The sequence below is a fragment of the Aspergillus neoniger genome, assembly GCF_003184625.1.
Source record: "Aspergillus neoniger CBS 115656 unplaced genomic scaffold BO87scaffold_6, whole genome shotgun sequence".
In the NCBI taxonomy this organism is placed as follows: Eukaryota; Fungi; Ascomycota; class Eurotiomycetes; order Eurotiales; family Aspergillaceae; genus Aspergillus; species Aspergillus neoniger.
Window position 1 is genome coordinate 574705 of NW_020291134.1, and position 19116 is coordinate 593820.

A 19116-nucleotide genomic window follows, 5' to 3' on the forward strand; every position below is an offset into this window, starting at 1 on the left:
ACCTTCGAGCTGTTTGCTGTTACATCGGACATATTTCTCCTCTTGGGAAGTGACATCACGATTGGCTAATAGAAGTAAATTAATTTTTAGGATAATATTCACAGCACCGACTGTTCGTCGATCTTCTTACTCTACTGAAGTTCCAAAACCATGGGGAAGAGTGTCTGAGAAACAATACACCAGACCTCTTGATGGCATGGAGGTTGTAATGAGACAAATCTCTATCAGCCACCCGCCTGGTCGCCGAACATACGACGTTGCTGCCGCTATCAAAGTGCGGACTCGCCTCACTGAGGAGGAACTGACCAAGAAGGGGCGACTAGCCTGGCAGAATCTACGATACAAGCATCCGTTAATGGCAAGCTCTATTGTCGACGGAGACTGGATATACAATGTGCCATACGGCAAGGAGTTAGAAGACTGGACCGAGAAAACCTTTCTGTCACTAAGTTCATGCCAAAAATACACAGAAGTTGTACTCAACAGCTTAGGCCCAGTGGAGTTTCCCATGCTGCTCCATCTCAAGGACCGCAATGAATTTATGTTGAAACTCACTCACTGTCATTCAGATGCTCAAGGGATAGCTCTGTGGTTTCACGACTTTCTGAATGAGCTATCGTGTCCTGTAAATGACACTGTCCGATGGAAACCAGGAGAAGAGGTTAACAACCTCCCTGTTGAGACGTGGGATGCGGCTGAGATCCCACGGCTCCCACAATCATGGGTTGAGGATCATCGAGGTTTCTTTCCTAAGAAGCAGCTTAAAGCACCGAGGACCTTAGGCTTAGAAAGAAAACCTACAGAAGCGCATCTTCCGTCAACATACGAGTTCGAAAGATACCGATTCTCGGTTAAATGCTCAGAAACGATCATTGCCGGGGCGAGAAAACTAGGCCTCACGCTTACTCCGTTTGCTCATACAGCCATCGCCCTAGCTGCAAAGGAACAGGCCAATTTACCTGATGGTGTCCAACATAACACATTCCTGGTTTCAAGCCTCCGGGAACAATGCAAAGGACGGCCTGAACTTGGTAGTCACGCGGTTGCACTGCGCTTTTGATTGTGGCCTATTCAAGTCGGAATTCACGATTTCTCGAAAACTTCCAAGGAGTTGATGAAGTGTTATTCTTCCTACAAGAGCAATATGACGTCGTATATACCGATTATGACAAACGTTTTGGCCGATATGGATCCCGATGTCGTGAATGATGTGATGTCCACTCTTATCTTTAGTAGCGTCGGGGACTTGTCACCCTACATGAGGGCTTCATATGGCGAGATTGAGCTGGAGGATTATTGGGCTATCAATCTTCCAGCCAATAATTCAATATTCATCGCTATGGAGTCCCGGCTGCGTCAATTGGAATTAAGGGTTTGCTATAACGGCGCTTTCTATGAGTCGTCTCGCATCAGGTCTTTCTTGGATTCAACAGGCAGGATTCTTTTGAAGGCTGCTACTTGAGCGTAACATTTCGGCTTTGGCTCCTAATTTTGTGTGTTCCCTTTCCTCTTAAACATAGCTAAGACATTAATTGGGCTATGCAAAGGGTAATAGCAGGAATAAATTGATCTTCACAAGGCAACTCTCGTGTGTAAATACCTATGTTACTGCATGCTAGATAACTTTGTAAGCAGACCTTGCTATGGAAGGTGACACAAAAGCAACACATTTCCATCCAAGAACCATCACACATGTATCCTAGGACAGAAGGTGCCGGGCCATGAGAATAACCAGAAAGTTACATGAATTCAGACAAACTCCGACGCGAAGCCCTTCAACATTGCAGCAGAGAGGCATAATGCCCGCTAATCATCGCAGCCACAATACCACGGAATACTCCGTTCCCATCCCCTGCAACAAAGATGGGCGTGTCCAACAACCGCAAGTACCCAGTCACTTTAGGGTATCATCCTACAGCCTCCAGAGTCAAATCAATCAACTTAGCCTAGCCGTTCACACCAGATCTAGGGACTTTATAGCCAGACATCATGACCAATCGCAGCCCTGGTTCATACATTTTGTCAAACCTGGCTGTCACGGACGTATCGCCTTGGTGAAGATTATTTATGGCAATGTTGGAGTTAGTGTTGGGCTTCATCATGGCTTTGGTTGCCGGGAAGGTCAATGGGAAGCCAAGACTAGGGGCAGAGAATATCAACCTTGTAGCCGCTAATAGCTAGAGACTTCCATTTAATAGTTTTATGTAGTACAAGTAACGAAGTGTTTCCCAGAACTAAAAGAGATGAAATCATCATCGTCTAACAGGATGAAACCCCGGTCTCTGCTCGAGCAGATTGATCAAGGGTATGAACAGCCTGTGGCTGGAGTTCGGATCGCTATGATACGAGGAAACTTCTTCCCAAGTCACCCACTTCCACTGCTCACATTTGTGGGGTTCCAATAACTAGAAGGAATGATTAGCCGGAGGTCTTTCTGGAGAACCAGGTCACACGTGGGTTAGGAGGCAATATCACTGACCTCCGGCTGCGCATCATCTCCAACAACCGTGCATCCCACAAAAACAGTGACATAGTGCTTCCCCTCTTCTTTCATAATATCGTTGGTCGCTGTAAGGAACTGTATGTCGCGGACTTTGAGGCCTGTCTCTTCTAGTACTTCACGTGCAGCGCAGTCTTCGAACGATTCGTTGAATTCGAGATGGCCGCCGGGTAGGGCCCAGGTACCTGTGTAGAGGCGTCAGAAATAGAGTTGAGCCTAAAAGCACCATCATACAACCAAAACGAATCAATGAACTCTAGATGGGGTATTACTTACCAGCGCCATGACTGCTTTTGCGCTGTCCAAGAACTATTTGTCCCTTGGGATTGATGACGAAGACGCCTACGCCTACTCGGGGATTCATAATGGGAGTGATTTATATGAACGACTTGTTTGAGAAAGGCGTTATAAGTATGATATAAGTGGGAGCCAAATGTGCGAATAAGAGAGAGTAGCAATATAGCTAATCATCTCAAAGAAGGACCTCTCATAAGGTGTTCTGCGTCAGAGAAGGCGGGGGTGGGAAATGGAAATTCCAATTGAAAATACCAAGTTGTACTAAATAGCGGGGTTGGAGGGTAAGCAAACATGCCTTATCAGAGCCGAGGTTAGCTACTGCAAGTAGTTGAAAAGAAACATCCACGGCGTCTGTGTGTCAGATGAAGATGCAAATTACAGGCCCAGAACAAGCAGTATTGTACCTTGCAATATGGATGGAAATTACGCTCACATAGAGATCTGTTGACGCTAGCCTAGATTGGTTGATGCCTGCATGAGGTGGCTTGCAAATACCGGGGCTCGTAGTATACGAACAAAGTTATCACCAAATGAATGGAAAGCTTGCGCCAAAGTAGACGGACATTGAGGTCTCCTTATGAGACTCCTCCAGTTAGACAAGAGGTCTAAAGTGTATCACGGATTAAAGCCCTGGGATCCAGACTCCTCGTTAACCGCAAGGACAGAGTCCTAGGAACCACTATGTAAGATGGCTGGTAGACAATCATGCCAATTATGACCGCTTCTCTGACCGCCAAAAGAGGCAGAACCTAGTCGACCTCGCAGAAGAAAGTACGGATATAAGCGGATATGAGCGGATATATTTTTGAACAGCTCCGGAAAAGGCGAGTTGCATTCTGTATAATTTGTGACCGCCCTGTTTGACCGCTCCAGGCCGCGGCAGAATATAATGCCATGTGCATGTGAGCCATTGCGGCCATAGTATCTTCACTATGATGAAGATACCCGGGATTAGATCATAGTTCTCAGAGTGAGTGCGAATACTAGCTCTACACTAAGCTACTTAGGTCGTAGATAGACATTCCGACGGAGTATAACTAGTACGAAAATGAGGCCTAAGGCATAAAGACGATTAGGGTCCGCGCGCCAATCATAGGGCGAGCCTAGAGGCGGGGCAGATGGTGTATGATTGGCCGGAAGTGGCGGGCAGGAAGTCAAGGGCGTCACCGGACTGGCGGAGGATTGGCCAACCTGAGGCAGGCATGGGCGTGCGGATGGCCTCAACCGCGTCTGGCGCTTTGCTTGACCTTTCCATCATGTGCTGATGTTTATCTTTGTCTCTCATCCATCCGGACCATAACGATAACTGCCATCCCACGTCTTATCCACGCCACACTGTCTCGACCCTTCGAACCCTCTCCTTATCGTGAAGCCTACCACCTGAATTAACCGCCCCGGGAGAAATTCGTGAGAACCTCACCATGTCCCATGCGGTCTGATACGCACAACTGCCACCGTGACACGTGTAAAAAGTGGTCTCAGTTGCAAACATGACGTCGTCTAACACCCCTTCAACTCTATCCCATAGCCGGGCTATCCCATTCGCGAGTCGGCTCAGCGAACAACTGTCGCAGCGGACCGGGCAAACCAGTTCAGGCACCGATCCCGACCATGCCGGCAACAGAAACACACCTACACTTGGGCCTCCATTGCGTCCTTCACCGAATACTCGCTCGCTGAGCGATGCGGGAAAACCAGTTTCCGCCATGCCGATCAATCACGATGATTCCCGCCCGCCCAGCAAAGATGACTCCTCCCTCTCCTCCACCCCCGAAACGCCCCAGCGGCCGTCCATGCAGAGTCTCTCGTTGAACCTCTCTGCCAGATCCTCCGGACCTTTATCCTTATCCAATCGCGCCCCGCTTTCCCCGAAGCTCGATTCCTCGGCCATCTACGGCTCGCCGGGCTCCGTGCTGCCCCGTCGTTCCCGAGGCCTGGACTTTTCGCGAGCTTGCACCAATCTCCATCACTCGACCCTTGCAGAAGCGTCCCCGGACTCCTCCCCAACGGTTGGCGGGCGCGGTGTAAATATCCCGCAGCGGCGCGGCTCGCCAGCTTCAGTCTCTGGCCTCCAGTTCTCCACCTCGAACCCCGCCGACAAGGCCACAATTTCGAGCTCCGTATCCAGCGTCAACATGATGGAATCCGATACAAGCAGTAGTGAGGAGGATGATGAACCCATGATTGGCGACCGTGACGACATGATGATTACCAATACACCTCAGGCGAAGCGGTTGGGAGGTGGAATGAGTCCATTTGCTGCGGGGAACGTGTCCAGCCCGGGAAATGAGTGGATGGGCGGCTATTCGCAAGCAGCCGCGAGTCTCATGAGCTTCCAGCGGGCCCGTTTCCATAAGGGACGAAGCAGGCACAGCTCCAGCAGTGCTAGTGGCAGTTCCAAGCAGAGTCCGGGTCCTCTCTCACCACCCGTGATGAAGAGTATCGAAGGTCAGAATGGAGGTTACTTTGGCGCAGGTGCCCGACGGGCTAGTCTCAGCATGGGTACGCGGGATTTGCGCCTTTCAGATGTCAGCGACGAGGGTGAGAACCGCGGTGCGCGTGGGCAGAGCCCAAGCACGTCGAACTCCGAGGGCGGGCCTTTGGGGGTAATTCGACGGGCCGTTACCCGTCGTGGGAGCTTACTCGTAAGTACTTTATTCCGATCACATAGGATGCATCTGACTCTGTTAGCCAAAAACGAAAACCTTTGCGCGTATCCGGGCGGCATTGATGGAGGAGTCTGCTCCAATTGATAGCGAGGCCAAGCGAGAAGCGGAAGTTATTCGACAAGTCAAAGAGAACGAACCTGACGTTGAAGCGAAATCGCCGCTGGGTGATTTGTCGGCTCTTGACACGTCCACTCCTGTTGCTCACGGGCAAACCCCAGAGGAAATCCCTCCAAAAGCCGGATTGACGACACCGGACGAACCAAAATTCATCGATCAGGCCAACCGAAATTCGGGAGGAGTCGAGTTCTGGAATTCGTTCGACGAGCGCTACCGCACGCCGCCCCCACCCCAACGCCGACATGGAGCTTCATCGGTCTCTGAAGATGACCTTGCCATGGACATCACACCATCTACCACTGTAGGATCGACTACAGAATTTGCTAAACCGAGCGAACGACCCGGCTCGCGCAGTGAAGCATCTCAAGGCGCCCCGGCTGGGTTTGTTGGCGAGTTCAGGAGGAAACGCCGTCGGGATGATGATTTCGATCCGAACCTCTTCAAGCGGCGAGCGGTATCGCCAAGCATGAGCGCACAGAGTAGCCCCGTCATGCCTAACTCACCGGTGGTCAAAGACACGAGTCCCAGCATCTGGGGGCCACCAAGATCGAACCTTGGCTCGCTGTTCCCCGACCGGCCTGTCACCGAAAATGGACCTCGCAATGGTAACAACCATACCGGGACCCTGAAACGAGTAGGACTGCATGGGATGAATGAAACCAGCGATGGCTTCATGAACATGAGCATTGAGTAGGTTGGCTGAGCCTGTCTACATCATTATAACTATTACAACATTCTTCGGTATCGACTAAGGATTCAATGCTGTTAGCGGGATCGGTTGAGTTTGGCGTTATCTTTGCATTTATTGGTGCTATACTTGGGACATAGCTTAACTGCATCATAACTAATATTAATAAACATTTTACTGCATACTGAAGTGAATGCTTCAGGGTTGCTTGCTAGACCTCAGTGATATAGTAAGTAGTGTTGTAGAAATGCTATACGGATAGCGGCAGGTCAGGGGCCACGTGCGGGCTCGGCGGGACTCGCGCTAACTCCGTGTTGACATCGGAGCTCCATCTGCTCACCCAGCATCCACTGCCCCTCTATCCTTCGTGCTTAATCCCTTACTAGCTTACCTTTACCCTTTGACATACTCAACTCTGGCAGCTGAGTACGTTTTATAATCATCCATGGCATCCACAACCGAACTCGCATCCTCCTTCATCGAGGGTGCCCCGCCCGGCGAGGTAGGCAGCTACCCCCTCATGCTCCTATACCTGCATGAACCCGAACATAGCTAACAGCATCTATTAGCTCGCGGACGTTGTCGCAGGTATGCAATGCAATCCAGACCATTCATTTCGATCGTTGCCACCCTCATCGTACCTTGCACCGAGACCATACTAAGCAGCTCTACAGACGTCAAGGCTCTCACCTCCGACGGTCCCGACATCATCCCCTCCCTCGCACCGGCCTTTGAGCGCTACAATGAGACACAACTGGCGACCGTGAAGCTTCCCGGTGCGAGCCAGGAGGTAGGCAGCTACATTACTGATGGTGGAGTCGATCGACCGTTCTGACAACCTCTAGGTCCTGATCAGCGAATACAACAAGCTCGAGGGAAACCGGTACTTCGATGTGGAAAGTCAGACGTCGTTTGAGGTGGACCATGTCACGCAGGTGGGTGGACACAAGCCATTGAGAAGATAAGGAGTTGACGGGGAATAGGAAGCATCGGCAGCACAGTCATACGTTCTGGAGTCGCAGAATGCGGATTTGATGTACGCTCTCTTCCCTTGTATCTTAGTCAATCACCCGATGTGAATCTAACAGGATTGCAGCAAATCCCTCCTCAAGTCCCTCTCCGCACACGCCACCGAACACTACCGCACCTGCAGCTACGGCGTCTACCCGATCGAGGACGATACCGCTGTGGCCATTGTCCTCGTTGCGAACCGCTACTCGCCCAATAACTTCTGGTACACCCCCATTTCAGGTTCTGGATGATGAAATACTAATTGGTGACAGGAACGGTCGCTTCCGCGCCATCTACACTCTCCCCGTGAACTCCTCTTCGACCACCATCTCCGGCCAGATCAAGGTCGATGTGCACTACTATGAAGACGGCAACGTGGCTCTCAACACCAACAAGCCGGTGAATCTGTCGGTGCCATCCGTGGATGCCAGTTCCATCATCTCGCGCATCGCGGCTGCGGAGCGGGATTACCAGGAGGAGTTGAACCGGGCGTTTGTTAGCACGGCCGAGGGAGTATTCAAGGGGCTGCGGAGACAGTTGCCGATCACACGGCAGAAGGTTGAGTGGGAGAAGGTCGGAGGATACCGGCTGGGACAGGATATTGCGGGAGGACGGTGATTGTTGTAGATGTATAGATTAGCGTTGAACAATCGTGTGTATTTGAATGTGACATGTCACGTATATCATCCTCGTTGTGATTCTGATGGGGGTGAATATGATAGATAAGCGGATACCGAGCCGATATCGCGTACCCGCCATACCAGCAGCCCCTTGGCAAATAGCCTAATTAATCCCTAGTACTTAAAGCGCGTCGTTACCCACCGCCGCCAAATAACACATCTACAATAGACTGCATACCCCCGCACATATACCCCCAGCGCAATAGAAAGAAAACAAAATGTTAGACCATTTATACCGCTTTACACGCACGACGGCAGGCCTCGAAAAGACCCTCCGTCTCGTCCAATCCTTCTGCGTGCTGGCCCTGCAAATACCCACTCTGGAAAATGAGTCCATTTCGCGATTCAACACCGCCAAGACACAGTTTGCATTAAGTTAGTTTTCCTCCAATTATCCTACTGGATATCCACATCCATTATCAGGATCAGTGAGTAATGATGGATAAATAGCAAGACGCTTCCTCCGCTTCTTCAACTTCATCGACTGCTTCAACCGGGCATTTGCCTTGCTAGGCAGCCCTTCTTCTGCTCATGGTAATGTCATCAAGACAGTCATTGAAATAAGTAAATGGTCCTGCTTTGGATGTTACTTTCTCTTGGAAGACTTAACCCTGGTATGTGCTCCCTTCTCTTACTATCCAACCCATGATACAATACTAAAGTAACATTCAAGTTACACGCAACATCCATCTACCCAAACCCCTACAACAAGACCATATTAACAGAAGCGAATAAGTTCTGGTTTTATGCGCTGGGGTTCTCCATTTTGGGTGCTGCTTTTGATACACTCTTTTCTTCGGCGTCATCTGCGTCTAGGACGAAGGATGAGAAGGAGAAGAAAGAAGCTCCTTCTATCAACCGCTGCTCGCTTCTGAAGAAGATGCTCTGTGTTGATGCTTGTGATCTGCTCATTCCTGGTACCTTTTTGGGTTGGATTGAAATGGGTCAGTTGGGGGTCGGGGTTGGGATGGTGGTTAGTACCCTTGTTTCGGGGTGGGATATGTGGAATGCTGTTTGAATCTCCCTCCGGGAGAAGACTATAGAGGGTATAGAGATCTTCATATCATGGTGGATATAGAGCGGAGGGAACAGGTGATATTCGTAGAGATTCAGATAATTCTGTGTCGACTTACTCTTCATCTCTATACACCAACCCATTCTTCCCACCTCTCCTCCCCAACATCAGGAACCACCATGTCTCCAAATAAACTATTGAATAGCGCCACATCCACCGCATGTAAATCCCACTCCTCACCACCACACTCTCCCACCCCAATATCCACGCCTTCAAATCTCTCAAACCCAATCGTCCCATAATACGGGATATATACATGTAAACTCCTCCCCCCATCTTCGACCCTCCCATCATACTCCCCTCCTCCCTTCCCATCCTCACCCATATTCTCCCTAGCCACATACCCAACGCCCCCAGCAGCACTCTCCTCCACCCCCAATAAATGCCTCATTATACCCGCCAATTTCCCCGCAATTTCATCCGTTCCAGAACCCGACGTTACCATATCTTCAATAATAGAAAGTGTCCGTTCCATAATCCTGCGATCACTTGGTCGACTATGTCCGAGGAAACTGACTATCGTTCCCTTCCCAGGCTGCATATTACTGAATGAGTCGATATGCGAAATACAAAGCACAGTCATCGCCACAAAGGCAATGAAATCCACACCACGACAGTAATAATGCGCTGGATTCGAGGCACGGAAAGCGATATACAGGGCCAGTATCTCCCGGCTTACGGTTATGATGGTGAGTTTGCTTCGGTCGTACACTGCAGAGCCTTGAGATGAGCGGAGCATGTATGGAAGATGCAGACGGAGGAGGAGTTGGTAGTGCGTGAAATGGGCGTTTTGACGGAGGGTATTCTGGATGATGGCGATTTGGGTTTGGTTGGGCCTTAGGTCTGGGATGAGCCACCACTGGGGAGGCATGTGCGCGGCTGCGTTTTGGAGCATCTGGTCGATGTCGTTCGTAAGGGAGATGTTGTTGATATCTGCTTCAGTACGGTGGAGGATACGGCCTGCTATAATGCAGTGCATGCGGTGCATGCGGTCTTGGGGTGTGCATGTTTCTAGGGCTTTAGGACAGAGGCACCGTGCTTCGAGATTGGTAGGTGGTAGGCCGAGCATCAGGGAGAGGTAGTGGTCCATCTCGATAAGGCGGAAACACAAGTAATCTGGGTTTAGGTTACCGCGCGTAGCTGGGTCGAGAGTCTTTAGAGATGACGCGGGGAGTCCACGATGGAGACATAGCATCTGTGCGATGGCTGTGGCTCGGCGGGTGGCTAGCCAGGCTTGATGGAGATTACCAGCGTAGTTCTGGTATTGGGCTTCTAGCATGATGCATTGCAGGCCTTCGATGCAGGGAGTGAGCTCGTCGTTTGTGGTTACTAGTCTGGTGGCACGGGTGACGGCGCGGGTCATGATGTCGTGGTGGGAGATAGATAGGTCAGATAAGCTTTTGATGGACGGTGGAGAGATGCCTTGGAGAAAGATGGCCAGGGTGAGGAGTTTGCGTGCGATTAGGACGGGATGGGAGTTTGGTGCTGGTAATTGGAGCATATCTTCGGGTGATGGTAGGCTGTCGTCTATGAAGGTGGAATTAGGGACCCAGATTTCATAGTTCATATATACTGTTATGCCAACAGGGAGATTGTAGATATGGTTGAGCTCCCTCTTGCTGGGCCAGGCCGCGAGAAGGTCGCGGTTTATACTCTCATACGGGCCTCCAGGGATGTTGTTCTCTGGGGACGATTCCTGGAAGTATCAGCATGGGAAAATTGAAATGAACACATGAGGACTGGACTCACTTGTTCTTCTCGACTAGAGTCCACATAACTGTCCAATGTACCCAACCTGGGAGGGGTTTCGGTATAATTTTCAGAAGATAGCGCTCGGCTGCCCGGGTTAACCAGCTGTTCGAGTATCCTCTCTACTCGGTCGAGTCGGGCATCGACCAAGTCTTTGCTTGTAGGTATAGGGCTGTCTGGGAGCTCCTGACTGGTGCATGTAGATCCCCGTCGCCTGCAGCTATCGCAGGTGGTATTGGAGGAGGAGCTGAAGATACAGCGAACCTTGCGCCGCTTGCATTCCCAGCAGCTCCTTGTGCCCTTGCGGACCTTTCTCCGTTTCTCTTGGGAGCACTCCGCCATATTCGTGTCAGTCACTATCAGGCAGACTTTCGTGTCTCTCGGTCGAAAGTTGAGGGGGCAGGGAATGATGAAATGCTCTGCGGAAGGATCACGGGCTAAGGTGTTGGATTCGCCCGAACTCGGCGGAATAACACCATGCTCACACCAGCCCTAGTAGAATACGCCATGGCTAAATAATGTCTTATCTCACACGTTATATTTACTAAGCTTGATAGCACATTCTACCTGCGTATCCGTATCACCCTTCTCGATCGCATATTCAAGCCTTTCCTTTCCACGCCTCAGTCAAGAACTTCTCGACAGGGGTAAACTCGAAGTCAGGCAGCAGACTGTTCCATTCATCCGAAACGGCATAGGATCCAGCATTAACCGCCAAAAGAATCCGACTGGTCATATATGTCGACGCCACTGCCGCCTGCTCGGGTGGAATGGAAGGGTGATCCACTGTTGGTGTCCACGACGTCTCCCACGACCCAGCTTCCAAGTCCCCCGCCTTCACTCGCTCAATGGTAAATGGGAGCCCACCTGGAGATAATGAGTCACGAAATATTTTCATGTATGTAAAGTTGTAGGAAAGAAACTCACCGCGAGCTCTCTCCCCTAGAGCAATGAATTCACCGATGGAGATATTAGAACCCTGAATACCTCCAACCACTGGCCACTCGCCCTCATACTCAACAGCTCTGGCCACAACTCTAGCAATATCCTGAACTGCCGTCAAGGTGATACGGGTTCCATCGTCCCCGTCCACCAAGATCATTCGGCGGTTGGCAAAGTCGAAGGGGGTCGCGATTGAGGGCAGGTGGCGGGCCGATTGATGTGGATGGGTCAGATAGTTGACGAACACGCCGGGTTGGAAGAGGGTATACTCGAGGACCTGATTGAGTTGTGTTAGATGTTCCGCCTGGTAGAACGTTGTCCGATCGTACCTTCTTATCCTTGTTCAGCTCTTGGAGATACCGGCGCGTTTCGCCTTTGTAGGCATACCAGTCCAGGTAGTCCAAGCGGGAGCTGTACTAGGTTGGTGTTTGGATGATAGTAGAAGTGGGATAAAAAATCTCACGAAGCCCATTCACTCGGCGCAAAGCGCTTCACTCCGGCCTGAACAGCCGCATTGATGAGGTTCTTCTGAGCGGTGCTTCCGGGATCATCCTGCGTGGTGATGAAGGAGAGAACGGTGTGCACTCCTTGAAGAACCTTGGTTAGTTGAGTGGTGTCGTTGTAGTCGACTCTGACCCAAGCGATGCCTTGTGTAGGTTCTTGGGCTTCAGTATCCTGCATAGACTGGTTAATGTTACAACACTTCCATTGACTACGGTTATCGGACATGACGAACCTTTCTGGTCAAAACAATGATTGTATGCTTCTTCGCAGCAATAAGGGCTTCGATAACCTCTCGGCCAACACCTGTTCGAGTGTCAGTGATATAACTGGTGAGACCAGGAACGATGGAAGAGTGTACCTCCAGAGCCTCCAGCAATTGCAACCTTGACCATTTTCGTAGTTGGGGTGAGGAAGAAACGCTAAAGTGTAAAAGTAAAATACTCTTATGGTTCGTGTGAACTGAAGTTGTAGTTCTGGAGTGAACACTGCCGAAGACAGCTGGTCTATATACTGGCTTGGACCGAGAGTTCGGCCGAAGTTATGGCACCATCAAAGAACGAGTCTCGAATCACTGCCATCCTTTGTATGACAAATTTACTTCATTTGATGATTAATAAAGCATCTACAAGGAAGATTCGGTCGAATATCGGAGATAAAATCATTACATACTAGCAGTCTCTTGCTTAAAGGTCAACACTACTGGACATCCGACGGTGATTGGCGTATCGTAGACATCAACTTTCTCAACAATTCAAGCTAAATCACAATCGAAGATACCCTGTGCACTGCAGCAAGTTTAGTACCTCGGGCATCAACTAGAGATCAGCATTGTCTCTAATGTCAATGCAGAACAGCTCCGTCTCAGCATAGATAGTCTCAGGGTCTCCACAAGCACTAGCCCAAAGGCGGTAGTTGCAACTAGAAAAGATAATTAGCACTATGTCTACTTCTAAGTATACCAGGCATAACATACTTAAGAGGGACATCCATCGGGCCGGGTGGAGGAATAGTAACCTCATCTCGGCCCATGACGGCGTAGCGCAGGACCAGCTCGGTCACTGGAGGATAGTCAACGCGGTTGATGAGGTAGATGCAAAAGGCCTTGTTCTCCTCTCCACTGTTTCCAGTAAGCAATTGGACATATAAAGAAATATAATGGCAAAAACTCACGAGACGTGGGACCATTTGACCGTCAATGGCTCCTTGAGGTCCCAGGTAATCTGGGCCGGTTCACCGCCACCTGGCTTTTCCCAAAGCATGTTGGAAGATTGATAATGATAAACTAAATTTTTGAAAGATAAAATATGTTGAATCCGAACACCGATCAAAACGATGGCATGATATTGAGAGCAGAAATGAGCGAGAGGAACTGCTCAATTATATACCCGCGGGTGTGCACAATGCCTTCGACAGAGGCAGGGATCCAGAAGTGCTTTGACCAAAGGTGACGACGATATATGACTACAATTGCAGTCAGTATAGTTATTCAAATGTTACTCTATTGAACAGTGTGGTAAATCATGATGTAGATGTCCATCAGAGGTTGCCTAGGCGAGCGGAGATGCGCAAAAAGGTGTAGATGCTGCCTGAAAGATGCAGATACGAGCATTTCACAGCATCCTATGGTTGCAGCTTGCGTTACAGAGGCCCAAGCATTGCCCATGGTGCTCTCCTTCCAGTACATGAAAAGATGAGATGTCGAACCAGGACGTACGTTCTATGGGAGGGCGTCTGCAAGATGCATATTAGGTCCATCCAGAAGCCCATCGCCGCTTACACAATTGGCTGGAGGATAAAGCGTTCGGCTATCTAAGCTTCAGATATAAAACCTTTTGCTTCCCAGAGCTCGTTCCAGAAAGTATCTATAAGCTTACTATGGATCTGATTACCCCACTGTGTAACAATGGATGCAAAGGGTCCCTTGTCAATCTGATGAGCTCTCCTCCAGTTTCGGAATGTGTGAACGCAACCCATGAGTAATTTCTGTGTCACAGTACATCGGCGAATAACCTTCACATTTCTCAGTATGCCCGAGACTTCCACACTCGCCACTATAATATCATAGTACGTAAAGATCTGAGTCCTCGCGGCTCGTAGTTCGAGAAATCCGGTTATTTTGCAGCCGGTCGCCACCAAATTTTCGAGAACTCCGACCAGAGATAGAATCTCAGACATGTTAACAGCTCCGATAGTCTGGGGGTGAGAGAAAATCCATTAAAGGTGAGATACCTCGAGGCTACACAAGGGCTTTAATTCACTTCGCGACATCTTCCATACCATACATTTTTTTTACACGTTATAAAATTCCTCATCTAGGTCTTCCACCATCTTTCATGTTTTCCTTCTACGCTATTCCTATAAAGCCTCCAGTGTCAATCAATGGCCTGTATTTGAATTGCTAACATGCCGAAGACTTCAAGTTACTTTCTGCACACCATAGCAGTTAGCACCATGCTAACTTTGAAGTCGTCATTGATGACCACCAGTGTGGTCTTCCCATGCGGTTAAAAGCCCTCAGTTGCCTTTCTGACCTGGCATCTTCTAGCAAGAATATGGCCGATTCCAATTGCTTTCATATCTACTAACAGTCACCGAGAGACCTGGTAGAAAATGCGGTCTTCTGAGCTGCTATCGTCACTTAAAAGATGCCAGAAGCCTTTCGCAACATCAGCACAGAGATGAAAAATTAATTCTAGTCCTGATGAAATATGCTAACGTCAACAACCGATAACATGAGGGTGCCTGTGCCGTTCTGCGCCTGACAGAACTTTTCCATGGGATTTTTCTTGCACGTGGTCAGTAAATAGCGGATATTACCTCCACATATCCTGTCAGGGCAGGACATGCATCCGTAGCCAGTGGGATAGTTGCAAATGACCCCCGGAGAGGAATCCGCAGTGGATCTCCATGATCGGCTGCCCCGCATTCGCCTTGTGAATATTCTTTCCTCTATGCTTCTTGTCATCTCGGAAACTTCTCCTTTATTGCATCATCTGTCCCCATCTTGATACTCCATATTTATCTCACAGTTCCAGAACTAGTCGGTATTATTTGCTCGGAAAAGTTGTTTTGTAGCTCAAGTATGCAATCGTGCAAACCCTACCCGGAAAACAAATTGAATTCACTCGAGTTGTGACCATAGTTCTGAAAGTCGAGACCAACAATATGACCTTTTATCACACTCTATTTACCCATTTTATCACAATAAGTAACATGCAAATCTCTATATACTACGGCGTTCGATGAGTGAGTGCACTGTCTCCGGTGATGTTCGTGCGGAGGCAGTGGTCGGATAAATATCCGTTCAGCACTAGCATTTCCGAGCCCTCCATCACGGCATCGGACATCGTCTTCATTGAACAATAGAGTATCTGGGACTTATTTAAATGCTGACATTTCTTCAATGATCGATCCAAGTTACTCAAGGTTGATACTGCTTACTAAATATCTTGTCTATGTAACAACAACGACCCAAAACTCAAGATGCTCTCTACAATCGCACCACAACCACCCACACTACAGGAGCCTCGGTCTAAAGGCGATGTCACATTGCCTTTGGAATCCCAGGAGCCTTCGACAATTGACGAACTTGTTCGCCAACGTGCATCACTTGGAGCCGCACAGCCCATCATCTCCTATCCGAGCACCGGCATCGAATATGTGGACTATCCACTGCAGCAACTGGATGTCTTCGCATTCCGCGTCTCCAAGGTGCTATCAGATCGCATTCCGCCTCGGAAGTCGTCAACTGAAACCCCCAAAGTCATCGCTTTATTGGGACCATCTGACCTCAACTACCTGGTGATGCTGCTTTCCCTGGCTAAGCTGAGTCACAGTGGACTGCTCCTATCAACCAGAATATCCGTGGATGCATACGTCTCGCTACTGGAAAAGACCGGGTCGAGACATATTTTCATTCACAGCTCATTCCGAGACACCGCTGAAGATATCAAGAAGCGGGTACCTGAGCTTGTCATTGATGAGATTCCGACTGAGGAAAACTATCATTATCCCATTACAGAGGATGTTGACACGAACCTGGTCCCACACCTTGACCCGAAAATCGAGTCCAAGCATATCGCATGGATTATTCATTCCAGTGGCTCGACTGGACTTCCGAAGCCTATTTTCCACACCCAATCTGCTGCACTGAAGAATTACTCGGGACATATGAACATGTCCGGGTTCGTTACTTTGCCGCTGTACCACAATCATGGAATTAGCTGTCTCTTCCGGACAATTCACGCTAAGAAACAGCTGCATCTCTACAATGCCAATCTTCCATTGACCAGGCAGTATCTGCTCGAGATTATGGGATCGAATGAATTTGAAATATTCTACGGTGTCCCTTATGCGCTGAAGTTATTGGCTGAGACACAGGAGGGAATATCCGCTTTGGCTAAGCTTAAGGCCGTCATGTTCGGAGGGTCAGCATGCCCGGACTCTCTAGGAAACTTGCTAGTCGAGAATGGTGTTCATCTCACCAGTCACTACGGATCGTGAGTGCTTCTCAACCGCATTAGAATATTCTACTAACACACATGCAGAACTGAAACCGGTCAGCTCATGATGTCCACCAGGCCTCGCGAAGACAAAGGATGGGACTGGCTCCGCCCCTCTGATTATGTCAAGAAATTCTTGAGATTTGAAGAGCGCTTTCCGGGAGTATTCGAGCTAGTGTGTCTAGATGGCTGGCCCTCTAAGGTCATGACCAACCGACCCGATGGCTCGTACGCTACCAAGGACCTGTTTGTCAAGCATCCCACCATGGAGGCATACAAGTACTATGCTCGTCTGGACGATACAATCATCCTATATAATGGAGAAAAGGTCAACCCACTTGACCTGGAAGGACGAGTCCGGCAGCGCAGCACTGTTGCCGAAGCCATTGCGTTCGGAGCAGGCAAAGCTCAGATCGGACTGGCTGTCGTTCGTGCACCTGGCACCGAGTCACTCTCCGATGAGGAGGTCATTGGCAGCATTTGGCCAGCTGTTGAGAAGGCTCACGAGGCGCTACCTGCGTTTGGACAACTCTCGAAGAATATGGTCCGAGTGTTGCCTGCAGACACTCCCTACCCTCGGACTGACAAGGGCACCATCATCCGTCAAGCCTTCTACAAGAACTTCCAACCTCTGATTGAAGAGGTTTACGCCGCTGTGGACGCCATGACTGGCACGCTAGTTCTGTCTGAGCCTGAACTGAGGAACTTCCTTAAGAAGCAAATTCTGCAAATTCTGCCCCTTAAGGACACCAGCCTGTTGACAGATGACGCCGATTTCTTCTCACTGGGCATGGACTCCCTACAAGCCAGCCAACTACGCACTGTGCTCGTCCAGAACTTGGACACCAAGGGCCAACAACTTGGGCTCAACATTGCCTTCGAGCAGCCCACTATTGCCGTGCTCGCCCGTTTCCTAGCCGCTGTACAGTCCGGAGAAGCCCTTCCAGATTCTCAGCCGATCCCTGAACAGATGCGTGCACTCATCTCACAATTCAGCCACTTTGAACCCCACGTTCCACATCCCAATGACCTTCCCGGTCGTTATGTCGTAAGTCACCTTAACCATCTCAACAAGTCCCCCCTCCTAACAATCACAGGTTCTCACCGGCGCCACCGGCTCCCTCGGCAGCCACGTTGCACATCAACTCGCGCAGAACCCCTCCGTGAACAAAGTCTACTGCCTCATCCGCGCCTCCTCTCCCATCGAAGCCTACAAGCGCCTCCACGACGCCCTCCACGCCCGCCATCTTTATACACCTCTCTCATCCTCCTCCAAAGCCAAATTGATCGCCCTCCCCGCCCCAGCCCTATCCCACCCAACTCTGTCCCTCCCGGAAGAAACCTACAACACCCTTCTCACCGAAACCACAGACATCATCCACTGCGCCTGGCCCGTCAACTTCAACCTCCAACTCAGCAGTCTCGCACACGACACTCTCCCCACCCTACACAACCTCCTCACTCTAGCCCTAAAAGCCCAGCGCCCCGAACCCGCCACCTTCAACTTCTGCTCCTCCGTCAGCAGCGTCGTCAACAGCACCGTCTCCCCCATCCCGGAATCCCTCCCGGACTCCCTCACCGCCGCGCAATCCATGGGCTATGCGCAGTCCAAGCTCATCGCAGAACACATCTGCGCCAACGCCACGCCCTACCTGGATGCCCGTGTCCTCCGTATCGGACAAATCATCGGCGACACCAAGCACGGGGTATGGAATGCCACGGAGGCGATTCCGCTGATGCTTAGGGCTGCGGTTACGGTGGGGGCGTTGCCGAGATTGGATGAGAGGATGCGGTGGGTGCCGGTTGATGTTGTTGCTGGGGCAGTGATGGATATTACGCTTCACCAAGGGGAAAGAGAGGGGAGGAAGAAGGGGGTGGATGATGTGGAGGTGTTTAATATTCTGAACCCGTACAGGTTCCATTGGACAGAGGATCTACTTCCTGCTCTAAGGGCTGCCGGGTTGGAGTTTGAGGATGTGGAGTTCGGGGAGTGGATTCGGCGAGTTAGAGATGTGGCGGATCCGGAGAGGAATCCGCCGGTCAAGTTGGTCGGGTTCTGGGAGGGAAAGTATGGGAGTCAGAAGCCGTTTAGGGGGTTGGAGTTTGTGACGGACAAGGCGAGGGAGAGGGCTGAGGGGTTGAGGGGGCTGAGTGTGGATGGATTGGAGGGGGGGTTGGTGGGCAAGATGGTGGAGTGGTTTAGGGAGGTTGCGTGGGTTTGAGGTAGTAGTATATGTGGTATCAGTCAGTGGTAAATGTGCTTTTCAGTTGAGTTCGCTGGAATTGGCTGTTTTGAGATGATTATGTTATGGATATGTGACTAAAGTGTGAAGTAGATGCAAGATCTAGACTATTTACTTCGTAGTAGGATCGGACATCAGT

At 50.1% G+C, this 19116-nt stretch overlaps 9 protein-coding genes across 9 annotated transcripts; 5 read left to right on the forward strand and 4 right to left on the reverse strand.

Moving 5' to 3' along the window:
• Nucleotides 1–196: 196 nt before the first annotated feature.
• On the forward strand, nucleotides 197–1462 carry BO87DRAFT_394410 (uncharacterized protein; the record flags this gene model as incomplete). The annotated part of the gene is made up of 2 exons (XM_025625119.1): nucleotides 197–1031; nucleotides 1077–1462. 2 exons carry the CDS (start codon nucleotides 197–199, stop codon nucleotides 1460–1462), a joined length of 1221 nt encoding a protein of 406 aa, XP_025482913.1.
• Nucleotides 1463–2184: 722 nt separating this feature from the next.
• BO87DRAFT_352692 (nucleotide triphosphate diphosphatase NUDT15) lies at nucleotides 2185–3176 on the reverse strand. Its single transcript, XM_025621201.1, has 3 exons — nucleotides 2777–3176; nucleotides 2480–2685; nucleotides 2185–2405 (listed from the first exon to the last, which is right to left on the reverse strand). The coding sequence occupies exons 1-3, from the start codon at nucleotides 2862–2864 to the stop codon at nucleotides 2253–2255; spliced, it is 447 nt and encodes a 148-aa protein (XP_025482914.1). The 5' UTR covers nucleotides 2865–3176; the 3' UTR covers nucleotides 2185–2252.
• Nucleotides 3177–4056: 880 nt separating this feature from the next.
• On the forward strand, nucleotides 4057–6447 carry BO87DRAFT_352696 (uncharacterized protein). Its single transcript, XM_025621202.1, has 2 exons — nucleotides 4057–5442; nucleotides 5489–6447. Exons 1-2 carry the CDS (start codon nucleotides 4288–4290, stop codon nucleotides 6275–6277), a joined length of 1944 nt encoding a protein of 647 aa, XP_025482915.1. The 5' UTR covers nucleotides 4057–4287; the 3' UTR covers nucleotides 6278–6447.
• A 171-nt stretch (nucleotides 6448–6618) lies between these two features.
• Nucleotides 6619–7965, forward strand: BO87DRAFT_373820 (F-actin-capping protein subunit alpha). The gene is made up of 7 exons (XM_025622643.1): nucleotides 6619–6773; nucleotides 6841–6859; nucleotides 6946–7061; nucleotides 7117–7206; nucleotides 7255–7307; nucleotides 7368–7505; nucleotides 7555–7965. The coding sequence occupies exons 1-7, from the start codon at nucleotides 6717–6719 to the stop codon at nucleotides 7898–7900; spliced, it is 819 nt and encodes a 272-aa protein (XP_025482916.1). The 5' UTR covers nucleotides 6619–6716; the 3' UTR covers nucleotides 7901–7965.
• Nucleotides 7966–8143: 178 nt separating this feature from the next.
• On the forward strand, nucleotides 8144–9125 carry BO87DRAFT_328392 (PEX11 domain protein). The gene is made up of 3 exons (XM_025620215.1): nucleotides 8144–8337; nucleotides 8413–8576; nucleotides 8636–9125. The coding sequence occupies exons 1-3, from the start codon at nucleotides 8181–8183 to the stop codon at nucleotides 8978–8980; spliced, it is 666 nt and encodes a 221-aa protein (XP_025482917.1). The 5' UTR covers nucleotides 8144–8180; the 3' UTR covers nucleotides 8981–9125.
• Nucleotides 9126–9335: 210 nt separating this feature from the next.
• Nucleotides 9336–11160, reverse strand: BO87DRAFT_328395 (uncharacterized protein; the record flags this gene model as incomplete). The annotated part of the gene is made up of 2 exons (XM_025620216.1): nucleotides 10787–11160; nucleotides 9336–10733 (listed from the first exon to the last, which is right to left on the reverse strand). Coding segments are annotated over exons 1-2 (1740 nt in total), but the record flags the coding sequence as incomplete, so codon positions are not given.
• Nucleotides 11161–11387: 227 nt separating this feature from the next.
• On the reverse strand, nucleotides 11388–12624 carry BO87DRAFT_352704 (NmrA-like family protein; the record flags this gene model as incomplete). The annotated part of the gene is made up of 6 exons (XM_025621203.1): nucleotides 11388–11653; nucleotides 11714–12005; nucleotides 12058–12139; nucleotides 12192–12412; nucleotides 12465–12535; nucleotides 12591–12624. The coding sequence occupies 6 exons, from the start codon at nucleotides 12622–12624 to the stop codon at nucleotides 11388–11390; spliced, it is 966 nt and encodes a 321-aa protein (XP_025482919.1).
• A 423-nt stretch (nucleotides 12625–13047) lies between these two features.
• BO87DRAFT_423058 (uncharacterized protein) lies at nucleotides 13048–13491 on the reverse strand (the record flags this gene model as incomplete). Its single annotated transcript, XM_025627146.1, has 3 exons — nucleotides 13048–13150; nucleotides 13206–13349; nucleotides 13403–13491. The coding sequence occupies 3 exons, from the start codon at nucleotides 13489–13491 to the stop codon at nucleotides 13048–13050; spliced, it is 336 nt and encodes a 111-aa protein (XP_025482920.1).
• Nucleotides 13492–15715: 2224 nt separating this feature from the next.
• On the forward strand, nucleotides 15716–18956 carry BO87DRAFT_352708 (putative NRPS-like enzyme; the record flags this gene model as incomplete). Its single annotated transcript, XM_025621204.1, has 3 exons — nucleotides 15716–16731; nucleotides 16780–17786; nucleotides 17944–18956. 3 exons carry the CDS (start codon nucleotides 15716–15718, stop codon nucleotides 18954–18956), a joined length of 3036 nt encoding a protein of 1011 aa, XP_025482921.1.
• Nucleotides 18957–19116: the final 160 nt, after the last annotated feature.